At 33.8% G+C, this 17,435-nt stretch overlaps 3 protein-coding genes across 6 annotated transcripts; 1 reads left to right on the top strand and 2 right to left on the bottom strand.

Annotated features, from left to right (window-relative positions):
• Positions 118 to 3,546, bottom strand: LOC109362673 (serine/arginine-rich SC35-like splicing factor SCL28). Its single transcript, XM_019608638.1, has 6 exons — positions 3,223 to 3,546; positions 2,871 to 3,035; positions 2,705 to 2,772; positions 2,562 to 2,601; positions 677 to 1,009; positions 118 to 446 (listed from the first exon to the last, which is right to left on the bottom strand). The coding sequence occupies exons 1-6, from the start codon at positions 3,471 to 3,473 to the stop codon at positions 437 to 439; spliced, it is 867 nt and encodes a 288-aa protein (XP_019464183.1). The 5' UTR covers positions 3,474 to 3,546; the 3' UTR covers positions 118 to 436.
• LOC109361521 lies at positions 7,658 to 12,126 on the top strand. Its single transcript, XM_019606994.1, has 10 exons — positions 7,658 to 8,002; positions 8,075 to 8,254; positions 8,407 to 8,517; positions 8,737 to 9,072; positions 9,319 to 9,441; positions 9,647 to 9,844; positions 10,038 to 10,291; positions 10,665 to 10,866; positions 11,113 to 11,418; positions 11,651 to 12,126. Exons 1-10 carry the CDS (start codon positions 7,688 to 7,690, stop codon positions 11,981 to 11,983), a joined length of 2,358 nt encoding a protein of 785 aa, XP_019462539.1. The 5' UTR covers positions 7,658 to 7,687; the 3' UTR covers positions 11,984 to 12,126.
• LOC109361683 (receptor-like cytosolic serine/threonine-protein kinase RBK2) lies at positions 12,646 to 15,930 on the bottom strand. 4 transcript variants are annotated; one of them, XM_019607202.1, is made up of 10 exons: positions 15,699 to 15,930; positions 15,138 to 15,241; positions 14,638 to 15,054; positions 14,232 to 14,483; positions 13,985 to 14,139; positions 13,746 to 13,825; positions 13,483 to 13,618; positions 13,246 to 13,392; positions 12,818 to 12,996; positions 12,646 to 12,775 (listed from the first exon to the last, which is right to left on the bottom strand). In XM_019607202.1, the coding sequence occupies exons 1-9, from the start codon at positions 15,740 to 15,742 to the stop codon at positions 12,823 to 12,825; spliced, it is 1,509 nt and encodes a 502-aa protein (XP_019462747.1). In that variant the 5' UTR covers positions 15,743 to 15,930; the 3' UTR covers positions 12,646 to 12,775; positions 12,818 to 12,822. The 4 variants fall into 4 exon arrangements, with proteins under 4 accessions (XP_019462747.1, XP_019462748.1, XP_019462749.1 ...); XM_019607203.1 differs by having other exon boundaries at positions 12,646 to 12,996; positions 14,638 to 14,986; positions 15,017 to 15,054; positions 15,699 to 15,925; XM_019607204.1 differs by having other exon boundaries at positions 12,646 to 12,996; positions 14,638 to 14,966; positions 15,000 to 15,054; positions 15,699 to 15,925.

The raw sequence follows: 17,435 nt of genomic DNA on the forward strand, positions 1-17,435 counted from the left end.
AGAGGAAAAAAAGAACATTACTCTGCAAATATTTGAAAGCAAAATAAATACAAAAAATGTCACCAGCAACAGTGAGAACATACATGACATTAACTAATGGCGATTCATACGAGCTTCAGAATCCACAGAACATAAAATCAAAATTATGGAAGCAACAAAAACATGGGTGTTCTCCAAACAAGTAAAATAACAAGTTTTCAATTCAACTACATTTTAAAACTAAAAGCAAGTCATAAAAAGTGCAACTGATGGAGTCTTTGAAAATTACAAACACCAATTCAACCAACTCTTGATGGCATTGTCGTTTACATATTAACATTAACATCATAGTTCATAGAGATCTTGCTTGGCTATGTTCGCCCTTCAAAATGTCACAGTTTTAACTACGGAATGCGACCACAGGAAAGACAACATTGACCTCCTTGCAAGCATGTATTCAGCGTGGGCTGCACAAAGACAATTAATCAACCACTCAATATCTATTTCAGTTTCAATACTATGCTTAAAATACAAATCACTCTAATTGCAAAATTATCATGGTTGAACAAATTAATTAGTGTTTGATTCAATAAATAGTTGGAATTTGAACATCCAGGCATTATTATACTGATGGTTTTGCAATTATGTTTATGTCATATTCAATCCAATAAAACACTCCAAAGAAACATACTCATACCTGTATGAACGAGAACGAGACCTTGAAGGACTGTGACCATTACCCCTAGGACTTGGTGATCTGGTGGGTGCCTGATCCCTCTCATCAATAGGACTCCGACCATTCTCTCTGAGAGGAGGGGACTTTCTATATTCCTTCTCACCACTTGGAGCAGGAGATCTAGAATAAGACCTTGGCCTGCTAGGTGAACGATCTCTCTTTTCACTAGGACTCAGGTCATTCTCCCTGGGATGTGAGGACCTCCTAGAGTTCCTCCCACCAATAGGAGATTGAGACCTAGAATAAGACCTTGATCTCTTAGAAGAGTAATAATCATCCCGACCCCTGCCATCCCTAAAACAACAGAGAGAATTGGAAATTTTGGTAATGTAATAGTTAAAAATCAGATAATCAATGATTTATAAAATGATTAAATTAACACAATTACATATAATAGATATCAATGAATAGTAGACCACCAACCATATGCATCTCATAAATTGATATAGATCTGAATATCTGCAACTACAACGGACTACGCAGATGAATTAAGCACGCAACCACTTAAGCCAAGGCTAATTATTTGTTATAATATGGGATAACTACTACTTACTTCCTCTTACAAATCTAATTAGCCAAAATATGACCTTTACCTGTACCTTTTCATAGTTTCTGGACAAATAAATGACACTTGGATCAAAACACTGACAGTTATGAATGATGTACTGCAAAGACCAGCATCTGGTAACTTCATAAGCTCTTTTTGTCCCAACTTTCTAAAATCACAAATACCTTTCTTGCACAATGTCATCATTTCTCTAAACTTTAGCTTCCACTCTTTGAGGGTGATTTTCTTTGGCCAACTATAAGCTTTATATTCTTTCTAAACTGGATAGTATATGCAAAACAAGATATTAAACTAAATAAAATTTTCTTTGCAGAAAATTAATGTAAGGGAAACAAAATGTACAGATTTGAACCAATCCTTCAAGGCAGAAACCAAATGCCACAAAGTAGGGATAGCCCATGCAACTGGCAGAATAAGACATATTTGATATGGATATTTCTTATGGATAGTCTTTGATTATGCAAGTAGCACATCACTTTAAGCCTCTTTATTTGTTAATCTTTATATTAAAGTCTTCCAAATCACTTTAATATCTGCATAAACAAGACCATAAGCAGATAGCATTCAATTCATTTAAACACATGAAAGGCGGGTTGCCAAGGTCAAATGACCAGAAGCCAAACAGTAAGCAGCAAACCTGCAGATTATACTACAAGCTAGGAAATACACAGTTCTAAACATCAATATCAATTATAAAAACCAATCTGCCACTATAAAGGTTTACCAGTATAAAGTATGGAACGTCTTAGTATTTTTGAGCATTTATATGTATGGTGTATAAATTATTTATATTACTTTTCCTTTTGCTGTAGTGGTCATACTGCTATCCCCGGTACGGCATAGGTGGTCTGTTTGCACTCATGAGGAAAAAAACCAAGTACACAGACAGCGCAATTCCTTTCACCATCTATAGCTCAATCTTACATCACAATGACTTCTTATTAACTAACCACCTCATTAATACATCACTTACTTGCAATGTGCAAATATATAAGTTTTCTAAAATCATGTCCGCGAGTTAGTATGAATGAAGTATATCGTATTGCGTCTCTAACAAAAAATATTCCCTGTTCAGAGAATTAAATTTTAAAATGAAGCTTTATAATAAAATGGTACTTTAATACTTTGAAATACACCACCACCATCACAATAATGAAACTTAGGCAGGAGTTCATGTGTGATACAGATACCCAAAAGCTATGATAATCCAATAAAAAACAGAAAAAATGTTCTATGAAAATAACATATAACAGTGTAATAAAACAGTTATATCCAAACCTTGAATCATCCCTAGCTGGAGATGGGGAACGAGAGTAGGCTGCAAAAATCACAGAAATTATAGATTAAAAAAAGAATATATTCTAATGTACAAAACTTAATATCATTGCATTAAGAAACTATATTTGAATAGTTAAACTAACAATGATGGCGGCGTCTTGGGGTTCTGGATCTTGAACGAGGCCTTCTTCTACCACCTCCATGTCGATCACTTATAACATAAAAGAAAATCAAGCGTCAATTTAAAGTATAAAAAGAACAGTTCAGAAAAAATCAATAAAAAACAAGCAACCGAAACTGCAATCATACCTTCCGCGAGAAGTAACACGCATTTCTTGAGGAGTTTTTCGATTTTCTTCAGCAAAGACAATTCTGATTTCACGTCCACCAATGATAGTATGATCAAGCTGTTGCTTGGCCTCAGCTGCATCTTCACCGTGTCGATATTTCACAAACCCAAAGCCACGAGGCTCACTACAAATACAATTCAACAAGATTTCAACGTTACTAAAAGGCTAAATATCCGTAAGGTAAAAGAAAGCAATGTATGAAGTAACAAAAATAATAAAACATTCCAACCCTACCATATAAACAATTTCATTCAATTAAAAGTAAAATTGTGCGAACAAGATAACAGAAGAGGATAGAATAGTATATTCACCCAGTATAGTAATTTTTCGGAAGATAAACATCTTTAACAGGACCAAAGCGCTCGAATGGACCACGAAGATCTTCAGGTCTAGCATCAAGGGGAAGGTTACGAACAAGCAAACCAGAAGGAAGTGGAGAGCGACGATCACGGTAAGAACGACTGCCACCGCGATCGTCATCGTAACGCTTGCGTCCGCGCGGTGGCGTTCGGCTGCGGCGGCGGGGGCTGTAGCTTCTGCTACGGCTTCGATACCTTGGCATTTGAATGAGTGAGGAATGAATTGAAGGGAGAAACCCTAACCCTGAGAAGAAGAATACCACAACGTCAATGTATGGAGAAAGTGATGACTGGGACTCAATAACAAGTTTTTCATTTGGGCTTTGGCCCAATCCATCTCATTTGAGTGGATTGATTTATGAATAAGTTTAAAAAATTCATAATGTGTTTTTTAAACTTTTTTTTCTTTTTTTCTCTATAAACCATCCAGTATGCAAACTATTACTTACTTTTTTTGTTGTTGTATAATTAAGGGTAATTTCTAATCATCTTTTAAGTTTGTAGGGATAATTTAATAATTAGCTAATAATTTATTAATTAGGGGTGAGCAGGATCTGACCATTTGGGTTCAAAGTTAGACCTGGTCAATATTTAGGACCGGATTAAGACCAAACATTATTCATCTCGACTTATCACATAGTCACTCACTCATCATATTTGTATGTGTTTTCATTCAAATGTGTATAAAGTAATGTTAACTTTTTGTTCAAAAGTATCATTAATTCTATATTTTCCATAATATATATATATATATGTATCATTTTATATGTGAAATTATATATTCATATTAATAAATAATATTTAGAATATTTTATCTAAAATGAGTGTGCATTATATTTAATTGAGTCTATGTTTGGGTTTAAAAGTTATCTTGGTGAATATTCAGGGTCGGGCTAACTTCAAGTCTAATTTCAAGTTCAAAAGATGACCAACTAATATTTAGAGTTGGGTAAAAATAAGCCTTATCTTCAAGAGTACATGCTCACCTCTGCTATAAACTAACCATCTTTTAAGTTTGAGGTGACTTTTGACTTATATAATTTAGGGTTTTTTTACTCATTTAAATTTTACAAATAGCTAATGAAGTATTTTTCCACAAACAAAAGTGGTTGTGAGAGATTTTTAGTCATAAATATTAAGTAAAGGTGTATGATGATTTAATAATAGTTGGTCTAATAATATAAGACATATAAAAATTTCTATAATAACCAAAAGATTAAAGATTTGATTTCTAAAAATAATATTTATCTGAAGAAAAAGTTGTATACTCCAAAAGAAATTGGTGGCATTACAAAAGAAAAACAAAAAGGAAATAGTGAGGTGGAAAGAGGAGATCTAACTTGTTAGAAGAAGCAAGGGTGATGACATTTCTTTCTTATCTGCCTTGTTTATTGAGACACATTGATTGATTCTGAAGTTGGTAAAAAGCGAATGGCTTCAAGGATCGTATTCCGAATCGTGATGGTGGCTTTGGTGTTGATGGCTATCTTCTACATGGCTCGCCCTTTGTATTGGAAAATCTCTGCTACCATTCACGATATCCGTAACAACAAGCAAACCATTCGACAAGGTATACTACTACTACTACTTCTTCTTCTTCTCTTATTTCAACCCTAATTTCTCTTTTCTAAATCTTTCCTTCCCATTTCAGGTCTTTCTCAGATCGTTATCGAAGCTCAGAAATCTGTGGGTTGGTATCATGGTAAATCATAAAGTCTACTCACCTAGGTAAATGATATATTAATAGGAGTTTAAAATTCATGAGGACAGTGTAAAGTTTTTTATATCATGTACAACTGATTTATATTACTTTTAATGTTATGTTAATTAACAAATTAATGATTGATATTTTGCTGAAAGTGTAAAAAACACTTAAACTATCGGTGTAACAAAATAGGAACATTTTTGTCTTGTTGTCATATATAGAGATATATGCGTCTATGAAGCAAGTTATATAATCATTTTGGGAATGCTTTTTATATGAATTTCAATTCTATGTTTGAGAGTCAATGATGGTTAAAATATGAATAGTAGAAGATTTGCTGACAGTGTAAAAACACGTGTGCGGCACATATTAAATCCAAAACTGAATTGGTTCAATTCACTCACTATTTAGCTCAGATTCTCTAAAACTGGTCTGTGTGCATGAAATCAACATCAGTTCTTCACTCACATTGCTTTTTTAGCTTAATGTATGCTATGGTCTTAAAAGTATGAGTCATTTTCATTGAATTAAACTTTTTATAGTTAGTATTGCTGAAGAATAACACTACATTATTGGAATATCAGGGAAATCAGATTGACACTTCTTAAAGATCAATAACTTGGGAAGTGAAAGGCAAGGGGAGATGTATTCATGCCTTACAATATTTGTTCCCAACTTCCCCTTTACACCCTAGATTACCTATATCAGGAATATATATATATATGAATTAAAAATATGGGTAGGTTTAATAAATGTTAATGTTATAGTTGTTAGTCTCTGCCTCTATCATGTAACATTGAATTACTTTTTTTTGGGTAAGTATAACATTGAATTACTTGATTCTTAGTTTCTTACATTCTGCCTGTGGGTGAATGAGATATGCTAAGAGTTTAAAATCTATGCAACGATAGTGTAAAGTTTTTTATACTGTCAGCACATCATCCACCGTTGATTTGTAATACTTTTGTTTAGAAGTTAATACTAGCTAACATAGGAATAGTGGGAATTTGTTGACAGTATAAAAAACACTTATACTGTCAGTGTATACATACTAAATCATATGCTTAATCAATTTTGGATCTTGTTTAGCCGTCTGCAATACACTTGTGTTATGATCCTACGATCTCTATACACACCCATCGTTCAAACCTTGATGGGGACTAATACCAAAATTTGGGAATAGATAGTGTAGGGGAAAGTCCATAATGCATTAAAATTATAGGGTTCAAATGTATATTGAATGCCAAATAGTTATGTAGATTAGTGTTATATAATTATGTTATGCAATGGGGAAGGGAAATGGGGTTGAAGACTTTTCTGGCATGCATGCATGCTTCACCCTCAAACCAGAATTGTTAACTCTACATAATATGATTGTGAATAGAGGCTTTTTTTAAAAATAAAATAAAAACAAAACTATAGAGTAGAGACTTAAACCCCAACGTTCCAAAAGTCTAAGGACGTGTAGGGATAAATTTTATATGGAACAGACCAAAACCAATGGAAATTATAAGAACTAAAACTGTGATGAAACCTTAATTTATCTATTTTTGTATAGAGCTTCTTGTACATTATTATCGAATTAAATGATAACTAATACATAAATACAAGATGAGTTGGGTTATTTTTGTTATTGATGGTTCACAGTCAACCACTCAAACTTGACCAAACAGAAAAACAATGAATTATTTTGCAGAAATTGCCCAATGTTTGTTACATGGATGGTATGAACTATGAACTAATTCAATTCTATTTGTAACCAGAAAAATTGGTTTTAAATACAATTCTATTTAAATAAACAAAAAACATGCACCATTGTAATATTCTAACAAATTGGTTTTACTGCCACAAAAATTTATGGGTCCAAAATCGAGTGTAGAATTGACTCGAGAGTGATGAAAGAAAGCTCTTCCCTAAATAAGTCCGTCGTCCAATGCATGGAGAAAAATGCATTGCAATGTATAGATTTAATTCTCTTTTTATATGAGAAAAATATGTATGCACTGACAGTGTAAGAATTTTTACACTGTCACTGCATCGTCCAACATTTATTTTCAATTATTATTACATTTTCAGAAAAAGTAATCCAAATGAATGGTAAATGATGTATTAACTATGTATACATCTTTATACTGTCAATGTATAGATTTAATTCTCTTTTTATATTGTTTTATTACTTGTTAGTGACATATTATTTACCGTTAAATAAAACTAAAACATATATAAATAACACTTGTTAGACATGATTCTTGAAGAGCAATAGAATAAGGGTTAAAATCTCATTCTAAATAAAAGTAGAATGTAATATCTACGTAGATCGTGTAAAGATTTATACACAGTGTATCATCTATTATTTATTTATATTAATATTTATTTAAAAGTTAATATTTAGAGTAAAAAAACTCTTGTATTAGTTTTTTGGTAATGCTAAAACTACTAGCTCACCTTTTTTGTAACAAACTAATTTTATGATGTGTGCTGTGCTTACAACACGGGTTACTCCCATAAGTCAAACATTTGATTTTTTTTGACATCTTGAGATTTAGCATGGCCTTATCCCCCAACACCTTGTTTACATTTTTTTCTTATAAAAATGTGATGTGATGTTATTTTTACTTTGCATTCCCTTCTCCATGGGATGCTTACGCTGTTGAGATAATATTTTCCAAAAACTGGAATATGATTTAAATTAAGTTGAAACAAATCCCTAATATGGTTGCAACATTCTCCGCCATCAACCTCCGCCCCCACTCCGTACGACCGCCGTTCCGATTTCGCCACCGCAACGCGACACTGCATTTATTTAATCAATTTCAGAGTTGGTTAATTAATCTTGAACTGCAGAGAATGTTGTTACGGAGAAGATTCTGCTGCGTAGCTCTATTATTGATTGTAGCAACTACTATTGAACCTGCTCTATGCAGTTTCAATCCTCATCGTATTCTTTTAGATACAGATGTTGGTACTGATGATTTATTTGCTCTTTTGTACCTTTTGAAGCTCAATACATCACAATTTCAATTGGAGGTAACTAAATCCAAACTTCCCCTACTTTATCAATTATGTTTTGGTTTTGGATTATAATGTATTCAATTGCAGGCAGTGACAATCAATGCAAATACTTGGACAAGTGCAGGGCATGCTGTGAATCAAATTTACGATGTACTTTACATGATGGGGCGCGATGATATCGCTGTTGGAATTGGAGGTGAAGGTGGAATACTTCAAAATGGTACCGTACTAGCTAATGTTGGTGGTTATCTTCCAATTATAGATCAGGTATGCACTTCTACTTTAACTAGAGTTTATGGTGCTGTTATGGAGTAGAGTAAATAATGGCAAGGAAAAGGAAATATTGTAATTGAAGTTATGATTATGTTAGTGTGAATGATTTTATATATCCGATATGCAATTCATTTTCGCTGAATCAGGGGATGACAACAGCAGGAAATTGCAGATACAGGCAGGCTATTCCGGTAGGACTTGGAGGGCGCTTAGATGTTGATGCTAACTATGGCATCCGGAAAGCTTTCCTTCCACAGGTATAAGAGCCAGTCATGTCAACATAAATTATGTTTCTTCCAACTCAATCAGTTATCTAAGACAGTTGAAATTGTTTTAAAATTGCATTGCAAACTATATGCAACACATATATCATTTGTGGATTGATATATTGATATTCCGTAAACTCATTTTTTAGAGGACTTTTTGATAGACTAATTGCTGATAATCATTTCTTGCTGATTTTGTTATGAAATTAGGGAAAAAGGAGATATACACCGCTACGACAACCAACTGCTCAGCAAGTGCTGATTGATAAAATATCTACAGGTCCCATAACTGTGCTTATAACTGGAGCACATACAAACTTTGCCATTTTCCTTATGAGTAACCCACATCTCAAGAAAAATGTGAAGCACATCTATATCATGGGTGGTGGTGTAAGGTCGAGCAACCCAACTGGTTGTTGCCCAAAAAATGCACCCTCTTCCTGCGTTCCTAGCCAGTGTGGTGACCATGGCAATTTGTACACAGATTACAATACTAACCCTTATGCAGAGTTCAATATTTTTGGGGATCCTTTTGCAGCATACCAGGTCAGTCTCTTCAATATGCAAAAGATCAGTTCTTCTTCAGTGTAGTTATTAACGTTAGTTAGCAATCCACACATTGCGCAATGTTGCACCATTTTTTTGTTCTCTCATTTTAAATTATTTGTAGTCATTTTTTATATGAAATAATGGTTCCACACAGGTAGTTGATTTCCTTTATTGTTGCAAATTTAATTTGTTACAAATAACATACTTATGGCAAATGTTAATGGTAACTGACATGTTCCGTAGGATGGTTACACCTCAGAGGTAAATGGTCCAGACTCAGTTAGAGTACTTGTTGCTACAAAAGCAAAGCCTAATCAGGATGTTGGGAGCTCACTCGACAGGGAATATTTCACACATTTCTTGAATGTGAGTTCCAATTTGCGGTATATTGTTAAAATCTCATTATGATTAACCAATCACACCGTTTTATGTTGTATTTGAAGAAAGACATGTACATACATAAGTTATCTAGGAAAGAAACTCAGAAATTGACTATTTTGCTCTGATATTCATTATATTCTTAAAATGACATATGCATCTATGTTTGACATTGTTTTTTGGTGGGTCAAAGGTTCTAAAGCAACCACAACAAGCTGGAAGGTTTAACTTTACTACAGAGTTTCCTCACTACAGAGAAGTAACGTACAAACCAGTTTTTCAAAATAAAAGACTGGGGAAACCTGTTGTGTTTGACATGGACATGAGTGCAGGAGATTTTCTTGCTCTGTTTTACCTCTTAAAAGTGCCTGTGGAAGTAATCAACCTTAAGGTATTATTATTTTCTATCTTCAGTTTCTTTATCTGAATTGATTCTTTAACATTGAATTAATATTTACACCGAGTAAGGAAAATTTTGCAAAATGAAAAACTCTTTTATGGTCTTAGTCTAATCAGGAACTTCTCTACTTTGAATTTGCAACGTGTGGTACTTTAATGTAGTTTCCTTGTTCTTTTGGTTTCAGGCAATCATCGTGAGCCCAACTGGTTGGGCAAATCCAGCAACAATAGATGTCATCTATGATTTACTGCACATGATGGGTCGTGATGATATCCCAGTTGGCCTAGGAGATGTTTTTGCTATGAACCAGTCAGATTCAACATTCTCAGCTGTTGGTGAATGCAAGTATATTAAAGCTATTCCCCAAGGGAGTGGTGGATTTCTTGACTCTGACACTCTTTATGGTCTTGCTCGTGATCTACCACATAGCCTCAGAAGGTGTTTTTCAGCTTCATTCTTGCATTAGAAGTTGTAAAAATCTGATTGACTATGTGGGAAATGGAAGCTTACTATTACCACTAGAAAAATAATGGCATATATGTCATGTAGAAGTGAACTAGACTTGGATATTATCTCCTAATAAAATTCAAATTATTAGATAATTCTAATATGCACCATGACATGTTGAGTACACATGATACAGCTTAGAAACTTTTAAAATACTACCTATAATTTATTTTTTAAAATTCCCCCATGCATGCAGTGTATAACTTAGGCACCACTGTAATAGAGCATTTTAGTGGTTGGAGTTTCTTGTATGTTTCCAGTGTTTGTTACCAGCCACAGACTAACACCTCGAGTCGTGCCTCAGGTATACAGCAGAAAACTCTGTGAAGTTTGGAGCTCCTCGGGATACGGATCACCCTGAACTCAGACAACCACTAGCTATGGAAGTCTGGGAGTCTATATTGGAAACAACTGAACCAAAATCTAAGATTACAGTATTAACCAATGGACCCTTGACTAATTTGGCAAAGGTTGTATCGGTGAAAAACATAAGCTCTAGAATTCAGGTAAGTTATATTATGCATTTGTTTATCAACTATTTGGTATAGTAATGTATGTCAGCAAGAACAATCAGCTGCTATGAAAGTAGACTTGAGCGTAAACCCACATAAATTTGCTAGCCATTTTGGTGATTAATTTCTAACTTAATTTGCCTTTTAACATTTTTATCAGGGCAGAATTATAGTTTAGAACATTTAGAAGGTTATAATTTTCAAACTGGTGCATGGCATAATTATTCCAAAATGTTGCAGGAAGTTTATGTATTGGGGGGACACATCAGCATGAACGCCAGTGACAAGGGAAATATCTTTTCAATTCCTACCAATCAATATGCAGAATTCAATATGTTCTTGGATCCTTTAGCAGCCAAGTCAGTGCTTGAATCAGAACTTAACATCACACTCATTCCACTCAGTATTCAGCGACGAGTAAGTTCGTTTTCAACATTTATAGGCCGGTTACGTCGGACAAGAAAAACACCTGAGGCTGTGTTTTCCAAGCATCTTCTGTCAAGGCTGTACCGTTTGAAGGGAATCCACCACAGATACCAGCATATGGTACATAAGCTCCTATAGATAGCTAATTTGTAGCTCCGTCCTCTTTTACATCATAATTTCATTACTTATGCTAAGAGTTAAAGACGTCATTTCTGCATGTCACTGAACATAAAGGAAAATGAACTAACTTTAGAAGCATTTTAGTTTTTTAACAGAATATCTCACTTAGAAGCATTAATGGCTGTAAAAGATGCATTAGACAATTCTTCATTAGATATTTTGCATTTGACAGGACACCTTCTTGGGGGAGATACTAGGTGCAGTTGTCATGGCTGATAGCCCTTCGAGTCTTGATCCAAAATTTGAGGTCAAGAGCATTAAAGTCATAGCCAGTGGTGTTGAATCCAGTGATGGGGAAATTGTGGTGGATGAGAAACATGGAAAGTTGATCAGAATATTAAGCCATATTGATGCTAAGGCTTATTATGATTTGTATGCAAACAAGCTTGGTGATCAGAAGCAGTCAGCTAAGGTAGGAAGCTTTAAAGAGCAGAAGAGGGAATGGAATCATCCGCAAGATTTGCTGTCAAAAGTAAGTCGTCATACTCTAGTTTCACCTGTATAGACTTTCAGGTGGACCAAAATTTGTGTCATTAATATCATCTATTCATTAATATTAGTCTTTCATGGTTCTTATTTATGTTACCTCTTTTCTCTTTATTTTTTGCAACCAAATCCTCCTTCCCAGAAAAAACTAATATGTTACTTGTAAATTAATTATTAACAAACAAAGAATTACTTTGTGACACATTACTTTTTAGAGGATATATTATTTCCCTTCTTTTCTTGCTACACATCTTTAATTAATGTGCTCTTTAATCCTCCTGTTCACTTTTGACATTAAAGCATATTTTTAGAGTGGAACATTGGGCGAGTAAAAAATCAGAAAAAATGGCTTTTGCTATGGTTACTTTCGGGAGGATGTTCCATTCTGCAGGGTGGACTGGTGATTTTCAGAAGAGGGCCAAGAATTTAACTACTACATGCTTACTTTATTAAACAAAATTGATACATAAATAATATAATCCACAGAAATTACTAGATTAGTCTTCCAAGTTATTTTTTCCAGTTGGGTCTTATAATATTATTTTTTTTTCATTTTGGTTTTTTCACTAAAATCAAATTTGTAGAACTATGCTGATTCAAGATCAAGTTTGCAAACTTCCTATGACAACATTTATTGTCCTTTGGTTGTTTTGTGATATTTTCTTGAAATGCACATATGTATAAAAGATAAAAATAAGTGATTTACAAATATATATCTGGTATAACAGAAAAGGTTGTCCAAATTGATGGTACCAATAACTGAATAACATAACTCTAAGTCACTGCTCCTAAAGTTTCCACTTCTATATCAGCAGTTACATTATCTGAATCATAAGCACTCGAACTAGTTTCGAGTGGTTAGTTACATGAGCCTAGAATAGTCTCCATATGTCTATCCATGTCACTCAAAAACTTAGTTGAGTTGTAGTCTTCTGCATCAAAGAGTTCTTCAGAGTAGGTCCTCTGAGGTAAGTTCTGTCTTTCTCTTAACAGCTTCAAGCTCTCTTCTTCACCTCTTGACATCTGTAATACCTGCATTCATTCCAAAACATTATTTGCTCTATGCTAGTTCTAACTTCTCCTTAAGGGCAAAGCCACATCAAGATCACAGTTATAAGATGACTCAATGAGATTACTTTCGCATTTCGTAGTAGTTCTATTAAAGCATGAAGTTTAAAGACATGAGATCATGCACCCCCTTTGCTGGGGCAGCATATGTTCTAGCAATCTAGCACAACATCTTAAAACACATTCAAATATCTTAATATATGAAGAACCTGCCTGGTTCATTTGCGGTCGAACTGAAGACTGGTCTATACACAAAGAAGCTGTTAAGATTAAAAATTTCATTTGCTCTTCATCATAGTCATCATTCAAACATGGATCAACAAGCTCTTTGATGTTGTTTGTAGATAGCAGAGGTTTCGCCTGCGTTAAAGGAAAACCCGATAAGAATTGATATTTTCATTTCTATCAAGAAGATTGGTAAATTGTTAGTGTGTAAAATAGCAGACATACCCACATAACCAGACTTTTCTGTGAGCTATCCAAAGCTTGTCGTCCGGTAATGAGCTCTAATAATAGCACTCCATATGCATAGACATCAGTTTTTTCATCAACTATTCCATGCATAAAGAATTCAGGAGGAAGATATCTGTTGTGACATCAATGATGATTGCAAAAGGAGGAAAAAATAAATTAAGGGTCAACTAGTAGGTGGAAGAAACAAAAACAACTATAAATACTGAACACAAAAAGCTTTTGAAGTTAAATACACAAACCCAAATGTGCCTTCAAATTTAGAGACAGTATGGTGACTCCATTGGTCAGGTAACCATTTTGCAAGCCCAAAATCAGATATCTGTAGTAAGATTCAAGTTATCATTGTCCCAAAGAACTAGGAGGAAACAATTAAGAATATTATTTGATCTAGAGCATGAGAACCCTCTAACTAAAAAATAAATCCTAAGTGCTGAAAAATGCATGTTCCTCAATCAGATTTCTCAGTGTTAAAAAGCACCTGTGGCTCAAAATTCTCCAAAAGCAATATATTAGAAGCCTTAATATCTCTGTGAATAATCCTTCTTTGACATTCTTCGTGCAGATAGCGAAGGCCCTCAGCAGTTCCCAAAGCAATCTTATATCTTGTGTTCCAATCGAGTTTCTCACGACTTCCTGAATTCATGCAAGGAGTGGAACCAATGAATTTTATTTTTTGAGAACTAGTCAGGTATTTGTATTCAAAATACTCGAAATCGCTAACGAACCATAAAGTATGGACGATAAGCTTCCATGTGGAGATAACTGAAGAACAAGATGCATTCCGCCTTCAACACCATATCCAATCAACCTAGCAATATTCGGGTGGTCCACATGCACTATAATGCCAAGCTCAGACAAGAAATCTGCAGTCATTTCTTCTTGGTTCCCTCGTGTCAGCCGTTTAATTGCAACAAAATTTCCGTCGTCCAATTTGCCTTTATAAACCTCAGCATAACCTCCCTCACCAATCAAATTCTCTTCATAACAAGAAAAATTCAGAAGTTGCTTGTCATTCAAGAAAGCAGGTGTTAACAATAAATGTGTCATCATGAACAAAATGGATTTTCTTCTGAATTACTTAGTTAGAAAAGCAATAGTCTTTTCAACCAACCAAAATAAAAGATTTCATACCATGACTGAAATTATCGGTTGCAGCTTGGAGATCTTCGAGAGTAAAATTTTTCCAGGAAGATTTAAAGCAAGAAAAGTCGTTGGTAAGAGAGGGTTTCAGAGATGGTTTTAGAGTTGGAGGACTCAGTGGTGGAATCAGGTCCTCCCTGATTCTGTTGCTTTTTCTTCTGAGTTTCGGAACATTCTTAAGAGGTTGAAAGGGTTGGAAGGGCATTTGAGACCCTTTCTTCAGCAAATTAAGGAAACCGCGCATATTGCTACTGCTATATGAATCTGGCTGATCTTCTGAATCAGAAGTGCTGGCATTGGAACAAGGGGTTTCAGGTTCTATACTTGTTGAGCAATCTTGTAGCGCATCCGTAGTAGGAGAAGAGCACTGATCTACATCACCCTTCTCATTGTTTAAAGACTCCAAGTCTAATATGTTATTCATTTCATCATTAGTACAATAAACAATGATCTTAAAAGAGCAAGATTCAACATGTTTAGAGCAATTTTACCAAATCTTGAAAGTGAATAAGAAGACTCAATCCGTAGTGTCCTGCTTCTTAAAGGTGTTCCACTTCCTTCTATTTGCTCTCTTTCTAATTTGCGAAAGCTATTGCTGCCAAAAATGTAACATTTTTATCAGCAAACAACATAGAATGTGACAAAATGAGAGGACAAAAAAGATTCCAACAGAAAACCATGATTCAATGTTGGCACTAATAGCTGAAGCACCAATGGACAAGTATAAATGTTGGCATGGATATGTAAACAGAAAATTCCCTACCTCAATGACGAAAAACCCAAATCATGATTAAATGTGTCAATTAATATGACTCATAGAATTTGTTATCTTTCTATTCATTAGGCAATAAAGAGCAAATATGGCAGTTAAATTTTTTTTTTCAGGAGCACTTATGTGACTCATTATGCTATTCATACAAGAATTTATTTCTTCTGCATCAGTTTTCTTTTTCATGCTGTATAAATAAAATCAAGTCTTGTACCTAACACATTCCCTCTCTGCACTTTCGTTTGCTACGTAACCAACAAAATGCAAACAGAAAATGACTTACGTGAAAGAAGGTTGTGCATGTGATGGTTGTTGATTATTGTCCATGGTGGTGGCCAAACCAGATGAATAAAAGATAAGGCCACCACAAAGATGCAGGCAAAAGAGTCAGAAATGGAAGACAAAAGAGATAGAGATACAAATTAATGTTGCGGTTCACATCATTTTTCTGTGTCACCCTTCTTCATAGGATAATATCAAAATGTTGTCATTACTGTATCCGAATTCTTATGCTAAATAAACGGACATAGAAGATAACTCATTGTTCCTTCTTAATGCCATTTTCTGTTCCATTGATATAAATAAATTTACTAAATAAAAGAAGGTAGTGCAAAAATAGTAAAATTAATTAGCAATATAGAAATATAGTTGTTACTTCTTGTAACGTTTGCCATGAATGCAATATAGTTGTTATTATAGTTGAAAGATGCTCATGAACTAGGAATCACGTGGAGGGATACAGTTATACAGATTGGGTTAGTTGATATAAGATTTGTTTGGTATTATCACATATCTCCTGAAACGTGAGTAAGAAACTAATTAATCTCTTTCGGGTGCATGTCTACTTTCCCAACAAATGTTACTATTAGGAATCGAATTCTTGACTTTGTCGTCATCTTGACAATCTAGTAGACCTTACATTACTAAATCGTCTTTTTTTGGTAGTTAATATAATAATAATTTAATTGATATAAGATTAAATTACAGTTAGCCTTATCCAGCTTTCTCTAAAGAGTGTAAAATTCATATACAACAGTGTAAAGATTTATACACATAAATTTCATGTATCCACAATTCATTTGGATTACTTTTTTTGAAAAGTCAAGAATAATTAAATATCAATGATAGATGATAAAATGTGAGTATATAAAATCATACACGATCTGTGCATAAATCTTTTTTTTTTCTCTCTTTAGAAGAAGGTGTTAATTGTTAAATATGAAATCATCCATTACAACGTTAAATAGAAAATGCATGATATTATGTCACCCATGCACGCATAATATGAAGATGATGTCTATATTGTCCTTTTCCAAAGGCTGATAGCAATCACATTTTTATAAGAATAATTATTCATCAAGATAGAAGCTTCCCCTAATAATGCTTCAATAATTCACAACACAATAAGATATAATGAGGAGAAATATCCACTTCAACCCTTCTCTTATTTATCCATGTTCCTTTATGCCTTGACAAAATAGATTGCCTTTGATTTTATGGATTATTATAAGTGATATTCACGAATAAACAAAATAATAATAATTAAAAAGGGCTTCTTAATCATTTCTTGTTCAAGCAACCAAAAATAAACAAATAAAAGTTTATTTTGAGTAACAAACAAATTTATGGACTTTGCATTTTGGATTCTGAAATAGTGCCCATGACTAACAAAACCCATAAAAGGAATAATGAAATATCTATGTATCTTCACTAATTTATACACAATTAACATATCAATCGTTATTCATTAATATTATTTTTTAAATAATCAATGATGATTGAAAATAAATGATAAATAATAAACTGACAATGTATAAAACTTTTGCTGGTGCATACATCTTTTTTCTCTGGAAGGGAATGTTAGAAACAAATTAGAAATGCATTGCCAATATTATTGCTTAAACATTTGCAAAATTAGTGCTTATATTATTATAAACTTCATTTTGTGTGCATTATATTTGTAGGTATATAATCCTCTCAATTCTTAGGTTACTATGCTCTCCAACGTTCTCTTTGAATG

This window comes from Lupinus angustifolius, chromosome LG12, assembly GCF_001865875.1.
Source record: "Lupinus angustifolius cultivar Tanjil chromosome LG12, LupAngTanjil_v1.0, whole genome shotgun sequence".
NCBI classification, from domain to species: Eukaryota; Viridiplantae; Streptophyta; class Magnoliopsida; order Fabales; family Fabaceae; genus Lupinus; species Lupinus angustifolius.

What these genes read in the sequence shown, in the direction of transcription:
- LOC109362673 (XM_019608638.1), bottom strand. Translation starts at nt 3,473, where the DNA reads ATGCCAAGGTATCGAAGCCGTAGCAGAAGCTACAGCCCCCGCCGCCGC. An exon ending in CCCAAGACGCCGCCATCATT is followed by an intron (nt 2,602 to 2,704) that starts GTTAGTTTAACT and finishes TGATTTTTGCAG; the next exon opens with CCTACTCTCGTTCCCCATCT. An exon ending in CCAGCTAGGGATGATTCAAG is followed by an intron (nt 1,010 to 2,561) that starts GTTTGGATATAA and finishes CTGTTGTTTTAG; the next exon opens with GGATGGCAGGGGTCGGGATG.
- LOC109361521 (XM_019606994.1), top strand. Translation starts at nt 7,688, where the DNA reads ATGGTTGCAACATTCTCCGCCATCAACCTCCGCCCCCACTCCGTACGA. An exon ending in CATCACAATTTCAATTGGAG is followed by an intron (nt 8,003 to 8,074) that starts GTAACTAAATCC and finishes ATTCAATTGCAG; the next exon opens with GCAGTGACAATCAATGCAAA. An exon ending in CTACCACATAGCCTCAGAAG is followed by an intron (nt 10,292 to 10,664) that starts GTGTTTTTCAGC and finishes GTCGTGCCTCAG; the next exon opens with GTATACAGCAGAAAACTCTG.
- LOC109361683 (XM_019607202.1), bottom strand. Translation starts at nt 15,742, where the DNA reads ATGGACAATAATCAACAACCATCACATGCACAACCTTCTTTCAC. An exon ending in AAATTTGAAGGCACATTTGG is followed by an intron (nt 13,619 to 13,745) that starts GTTTGTGTATTT and finishes ATGTCACAACAG; the next exon opens with ATATCTTCCTCCTGAATTCT. An exon ending in TTCGACCGCAAATGAACCAG is followed by an intron (nt 12,997 to 13,245) that starts GCAGGTTCTTCA and finishes GAATGAATGCAG; the next exon opens with GTATTACAGATGTCAAGAGG.